Here is a 7,408-nt window from a genome sequence, read left to right as displayed (position 1 = left end):
AAGGTTGTGCCCAGAGAGTTTACAATCTCTCTGAGGAGAAACAGGAGGTGGCAGGGAGGCAGAAGCTACAAAATGTTCCTGTTAACCAGCAGGGAGCGCTGGCAGCCAGGACAACTGGGTCCCGCCAGGCTCAGGGAATGGCGGAGGCGGGTAGAATGGGCTGCAGGAGCAGGAGGCCAGGGAGATGGGTCCCCCAGCCACCAGAACACGTGCAGCCACATCAGCTGGGGGTTTGTCATTCCAGGAATGTTAATATTGTGTTCCTGGGGAGTACCTCATTCAGTGAAGATGTAACATTTTCAGGGAAATTGGAGACACCTCCCACCCTCCCCTTTCTGGGAAAACCAGGCCGCTGTACTGAGAGTAAGAGGGAAAAATCTCAGTTCCCGTAGTAGCCATTTATGCATTCAACGGTTTCCACATGAAAAGCTCAGTGACTTTTCTGGATGTCCTTTGCTAAATCCCAGTCTGGGAAGGTACTTGGAGGCTGCAGGCAGCATGGGGCGGGGAAGAAAATGAATTGCCCACACATCAGAGCTCTGAAGGGCTCCCTGCTGAACTGCCAGGTGTGCAGGAAGCAGCCAGGCGGGGAAGGCAGCATTTAGGACACAGTGTGCCTCTGGATGGGCTCAGAGGGAATTACAGTTTAACCCATCCCCAAGCTCCAAATGATTATTTTAGGTCATGGGACCAGATGCCACTTTCATGATCTTTCCTGACACCTCTAATTTTGGCTAGTAATCAAAAGAGTTGTTAAGATTCTCTTCCACTCTCTGACACATCTAATTCAAAACCGCGTATGTGAGGTGTCTCCAGAATCTTCTATCGTTGCCTTTTAAATGCCCCTTAGACACAGACTGGATATTGCTGCATTCAAACCCATTTCCACCACAAGAATTAAAAAGTACTAAGTATACTTTTATTCTACTCTGTATCAGTGAGACACACACACACACACACACACAAATGTCTGGATCACTTGATAAGTTGTTAACATTCCAAGTTTTAATAGTCTTACAAGGACATAAATGATCATTTCCTGAGTTAACAGTGCAATGTAAAATTTAATCTGTATTGCTAAGAAGACATTTTACGTCATAGAAACATGATCAAAATGATCATTTACTTTATCATGTCATAAAACACAAGAGCTTACTGTAAAACAGTGATACACTTTAAATGGTAAGGAAGTTTGTGACTCATCACAAAAGACTCCTGTATGGACTTGTTGCCATGATTGATTCCAGGTCAGAAATCAGTAGTAAAATAAGTTATGGTACAAAATAAAGTCAACAAGTCATCTATACGGAAGGAACATTTGATTTCCTTGAAGAAACTGAAACCTGGATTCTAGTTGACCTTTTAGTTAGTATGTACAAAAATGTGCTCTTAAAAAATCCTAAATAATCACAAATTTAGACAAAAACAGTTGAATAAAGGACAATGAGAGCTCTTCATTATGCTGTAAAACTATGGATCTCATCTTTGGAAAAGTTCAGTTCATGCAGCAACCTGAAAAACAAACACAGAGTACATGTTTCTTTGGGAAAATGTTTAAAAATAAATAAGATCAAAGTTTATCATCTTAACCATAGTATTTTTTTTTTCATTTTCCCTGCTTAGTATGTATTTTCTAGAAAAAAAAAAACACACTTAACACTTCTAAAAATAATTAACTATTATTTTTTAATATCACCAAATATCTAATCAGTGTTCAAATTTTCGATTATCTAATAAGTGCCATAATTTTTAAGTTTGTTTAATGCCAATTTAAGTCTACTCACTGTGACTGGCTGACATCTTTTAGGTACCTTTTGATCTACAGTATCCCTTCTCTCTCTCTGCTCTGCAATTTCTTTGTTGACAAAACCAGGTTTTTTATGTGGCGAGCCTCCCAGAGTCTTCATTTTGCCTCATTTTTGTGGTATACTTTAATGTTATGTTCTGATGCCCTCTTTTTAAAATATATGTTCTGGGGCGCCTGGGTAGCTCAGTGGGTTAAGCCTCTGCCTTTGGCTCGGGTCATGATCCCAGAGTCCTGGGATCGAGCCCCACATCGGGGTCTCTGCTGGGTGGGGAGTCTGCTTCCCCCCTTCCCCCCACTGCCTGCTGCTCTGCTTACTTGTGATCTCTCTCTCTCTGTCAAATAAATAAATAAATAAAAATTTTAAAAAAACTTAAAAAAATATGTTCCTAAGTCTTCTTATTTCCCACAATTTAATAACCTGATCCAGAGGCTTGATTAAATACAGGTTCAATTCTTTTTTGATAAGGCTACATCATAGGCGGTGTTTTTCCATCAGAAGGCAAATACCTGACTGGCTCTCTTTTTGGATGCTAACAACCATTAATTCATCACATATCCATTAATTCATTAGGGACAGAAGTTGGTGACACATACTACAATTCTTTCTTCATTTATCACCTAAGGAATTCTACAGAGAAAAACAAACTTCTGCAAATTTATTATGTACTTACTCAGTAGGAGAGCTCATACAGAAAAGGCAAATAATGCATATTTTCCCCCCTTTATTCACCAGTTTTCAAAGTAAGGAGCTGATCCCCCTGACATTCTATCTTCATTCTCCCAAACTGAACAAGACAAGCAGAAATACTGCTCAAGTATATTATAATTCAACTTGTAAAACATTATAAATAGAGACTGAAATCTTAGAAGTAGCTCTTTAAAATGCTGCTGGAAACAGAGAAAGACAACGACCATAGGGTTTCACTCATGTGGAGTTTAAGAAACAAAAAATGAACAAACAAACAAACAAAAAAAGACCAAAAAAAGAAAAAAAAAAAAGACTCTCGAATACAGAGAACAAACCAGGGGTTGCCAGTAGGGATGGATGACATAGATAAAGGGCTCAAGAGCCCACTTATTGTGATGAACACTGAGTAATCTACTGAATCATCATCATGTATTCGTGAAACTAACATAACACTGTATGTTATAAAAAAGAAAAAAATGTTGTTGAAAATAAAAACATTTATTTAGTAATCACTGTATGTAGTCCCTGTGCTAATCATTTCACATGCCTAAGTATTATTATTTATTCCCTTGCACAGATGAGTGTACTAGCTTGGAAAGGCGGAATTGGCTCTAGGACACCCGCTTAGTAATTTCAAGATCACTGTAAGTGATAGAGCTGGGATTCAGACTCAAATTAGCAGCTTCTAGACATACACACATATTCAGACAAAGTAACAGTCTGGCACAGGAGCCATAGGACCAATAGGGTACAACAGTCAAGCCTCTCATTGGCTGAACTCATCCAACCCTTCCAGCCACGCTCACTGTCCCTCACTGGCTAGTGGCTTCACATTGGCCACGCCAGTCTTGTCTTTGGAATATCTGACTCCTCAGTGTGTCTGCTTGTTCCTCTGCCTACCATACCCTTCTCCACCTCCTCTGACTGGCAACATTTTGGCCATCACTCAAAGAATGGGTCTTCCTCCTCTCTCTCCAATACATACCCCTAGGTAAAAATAGCCTCTTCCTGAATTTTCAGAACACTTTGTTTTTACCTCTTGTAAGAGTGTTTATGATATTCTGAGTCCTATTTTAGTCGGTGTGGGTATCTGTTTCTACCACTAGACAGTGTGGACCTCGAAAGCAGAGACGGTTTTATTTATCTATGTACTCTACAAGTGGGTACTGTGTAGATGAAAGCACATTAACTGAGCAAGTAGTTATCTTGCTCTCTTTACCTATATTACAGTAAGATCCGTTTCTGAGTCTTTCTCTGTTATCATATCATACAAATTTAACAAATTTTCACCAACATGGAGTGTATGTTTGATATGGTTACACATACGTAGCAGACATGAGATTAACTTTGGAGGGCCTCAGGGAGGGGGCCTCAGAGTCATTCTTCAGGACAGCAAAAACTATGATAGAATAAGAGACCCAAGTAACTTCCAGGTAAGAGATACACCACATCCATTAAGATGGTTAAGGCGAGGAAGTCAAAGAAATGAGAGACCTAAACGAGATGCCACAAGGGCAGGTGCTATGAGTTGCAGGTACAGGCAATCTTCAGAGATACTGTGGACTGGGTTCCAGATGAGTGCAATAAAGCAAATAGTGCCAAAATAGCAAGGCAAATGAATTTTTGTTTTCCAATGCATATCAAAGTTATCTTTGCACTACAGTCTAGTAAGTGTGCAGCAGCACTGGCGAAAAAAACAATGTACATACTTTCATTAAAAAAATTCTCTCCTGCTAAAACACACTAGCCATCATCTGAGCTCTCGGCAAGCTGTAATCACTGATCACAGATCACTGTAACACACATAATAATAATGAAGAAGCGTGAAATATCATGAGAATTACCAAAACAGAGACACAAAGTGAGCAAATGCTGCTGGGAAAATAGCACCGACGGACTCGCCCGCTGCAGGGTTGTCACCAACCTTCAATATGTTTAAAAAAAAAAAAGGCACTATCTGCGAAGCACATCAAGTGAAGAGCAATGAAACAAGGTGTGCCTGTTCTGATGTGAATCAGAAGCAACAACATGCAGCATGCTCGAAGGTGAGCAAAAGCAGGGACCCATAGATGACGATCAGTGACAGCCCCGAGCAATCCTAGGCAAGCCAGATGGGGCAGCACAGAAAGATTAGCTCAGAGGTAAAGTTGAGAAACTAAAACTGGGGAATTATAGTCAATTTTAAAAATGTAGGTATACGAGGATCTTGGCTACCTTCTATTTAATTCCACACCCACCGAGGCTCCGGTGTGCAAGGTAGTGGGCTAAGCCTTGCACACACAGCACAAGAATGAGTGGGAAGAGCCTGCAAATAGTCCATCATTCAGGGGAGAAAACAACCCACTTCTTTAGGAGGCTGGACAAGGGATTCTTCCTCAGTCACTATAACTGCACTAAGTGGTCTTAAAGACAGTCTCTTTCAATGCTGAAGGGTTCATGATTCCCATCATTTAAAAGGATTATTATGCTGCAATCTATAAAGTAAGCCTTAAGATACATCTAAAATAGCAGTGCCAATAAAGTTGAAGAATGTATCTCTTAACCTTTTTCCTCTGGAAAATTATTTTACTTTAAATCATATAGTTAGTCTTCACTATAATTTTAATAGTTTTAACTCTAAAAGATTAAAAAAGTTTAAATTATAATATTTTAAAAAATTAAGTTGAGAGAGCTTAAAGAACATTTTTCTGAAGGTATTAAAATCCACAAACACACTTAAATTTAATTAAAATACCTTTAAAATGCAACATGAAAAGAAACAGTTCTCAATGTCTTTATTTATTGAGGTTAATCTTTTTCTTAATTAAAATTAAAAATAAGATAACAAGAGAGGAAACTATCCAGAAAATGTTAGGTGTAGCCATATTTCAAAAACAAGGAAAAACCGGGCATTTAAGGCAGTCATATTTTAAAATCACCTAGACTGGGAAGCCTGGGTGGCTCAGTTGGTTGGACAACTGCTTTAGGCTCAGGTCATGATCCTGGAGTTCCGGGATCGAGTCCCGCATCGGGCTCCCAGCTCCATGGGGAGTCTGCTTCTCCCTCGGACCTTCTCCTTGCTCATGCTCTCTCTCACTGTCTCTCTCTCAAATACATAAATAAAATCTTAAAAAAAAATAAAATGAAATCACCTAGGCTCACAATAGTAGCTACATTTAGTGAATTATTTTAAAGTGTCATTTTAGATTTAAATCAGGGTAAGGTGAATTTCAAACAAGATGAACACCACCACTGATGTTTCACTATCTAGACTCAACTCTTGGTCTTTGTTCTAGTCTCTCCTGTCTTGCTGTCTGGCTTTCAGTCACTGTAATTTACTAGCTTTTGCCTAATTCCAGAGAATGAAAAAAAGCCAAAAGCTACAATGAGATGAACAATGCTTACTAATCACTCTATGTTCTGAAGCTGTGGTGTAAGAAGAGGTTGAATCCAATGTCCCACCTAAGACTGTGGCACCAAATTCATGAGTATATATCCACACTGCCTGTCATTAGCAGAGATCTTCACTCCCATGTAACTCCACACATAAACCTGGCCTCCAACCTCCCCCCTGCATGAAGGTTAAAAACTTTACTATTTTCTTAGGCTGTAACAGACTATTGCAGTGCCGCTGTGTATGAATGGGAAGAACAGAGAGCTAAGTCAATTGCTTTTTATAGATGATATGCATTTCAGAGTTTTGGGTATTCTTTTTTTTTAAGATTTTATTTGTTTATTTGACAGACAGAGATCACAAGTAGGCAGAGAGGCAGGCAGAGAGAGGAAAGGAAGCAGGCTCCCCGCTGAGGAGAGAGCCCGAAGCTGGGCTCGATCCCAGCACCCTGGGAGCATGACCTGAGCTGAAGGCAGAGACTTTAACCCACTGAGCCACCCAGGCACCCCAAGTGTTGGGTATTCTTTTCCCTACCACAGTACTACTCACCTTATTCCTTGTTCTGTGAATGGTGTTGGTCCACAAATGCAGATGAGGACTTTGGATTTGTCTAAACTTCTTTTCAAAAATTCAGAAAGAAGAGCTGGTGAAATGTGTCCCCGCTTGCCATTCCATTCAGAAGTAGGTGCTGAGAGAACAAATTCAACATCAAATCTAGAGAAAAGAAACATTTAAAAAAAATCTATTATTTTAAACATATTATTAGCATGTTTCAAGTTCATGAAAATGTTTTCTTTTTCCCCCTTGAGAACAACTTAATGCAAGAAGAGTGATACACTTCTAGAAAAGCACTAGAATACATTGGAAGCAAAGACTTAACAAAAACATACAGGTAAATGCATATTTACTGAGGATTAGCTTTCGCTACGGATAAGAAGAGTAGTCTGGCATTATTTACAGGATTCACTAGAAAGAGACTTCCATGGGATCTCAGAGAACTCCACATTTCTATTAATAATCTGCTTGTATAACCATAAGAGACTCTTAATGTCACAAAACAAACTGAGGGGCCTGGGGGAGCGGGGTAGGTAGAGGGTGGTGGGGTTATGGACATTGGGAAGGTATGTGCTATGGTGAGTGCTGTGAAGTGTGTAAACCTGGTGATTCAGAGACCTGTACCACTGGGGCTAATAATACATTATCTTTATTAAAAAATAAAAAAATAATAATCTGCTTGTATAAATCATAGTACAGGCCAATTACCAATGACATGTGCATTTTAACTCCGACCTGAACTTCTCCAATGAATTCCAGACTCAAGGGCCTATTTGACTTCTTACTATTGCTGTCTTAATCGCTTCAACCTCAACTTATGACCTCCCTACCACACTCCTGATGTTATCCTTATGAGGGGTGCCATTGAACTTGGTTGCCAAAGCCAGGGATTTATCCTGGATACCTTTTCCTGCCTCACCCCTCACATGAACACCCTCGCCAAGTCCTCGCTCCTAACCGTGTGTCTGATTCTGTCTTCACATGC

General features: G+C 39.8%; 1 protein-coding gene across 4 annotated transcripts in view; it reads right to left on the bottom strand.

The window, feature by feature from the left end:
• Window positions 1-983: 983 nt before the first annotated feature.
• The window catches only part of LOC116868053 (cytochrome b5 reductase 4), an 80,357-nt gene continuing 73,932 nt past the window's right edge, over window positions 984-7,408 (bottom strand). For 3 of the 4 annotated variants that reach the window (XM_032858042.1, XM_032858043.1, XM_032858046.1), the window contains 2 exons: window positions 6,418-6,582; window positions 984-1,512 (listed from right to left, as the gene is read on the bottom strand). In XM_032858042.1, coding sequence (XP_032713933.1) covers window positions 1,458-1,512; window positions 6,418-6,582 — 220 coding nt within the window. In that variant the 3' untranslated portion in view covers window positions 984-1,457. Of the gene's footprint in view, window positions 1,513-6,417; window positions 6,583-7,408 lie in introns of those variants that run through there. The other variant, XM_032858044.1, reaches the window with a different exon arrangement.

The sequence above is a fragment of the Lontra canadensis genome, unplaced genomic scaffold, assembly GCF_010015895.1.
Source record: "Lontra canadensis isolate GAN:19392208 unplaced genomic scaffold, GSC_riverotter_1.0 scaffold14, whole genome shotgun sequence".
Lineage (NCBI taxonomy): Eukaryota > Metazoa > Chordata > Mammalia > Carnivora > Mustelidae > Lontra > Lontra canadensis.
The sequence above is the reverse complement of the archived record's forward strand: the minus strand, read 5'-3'. Positions and strand labels throughout refer to the sequence as shown.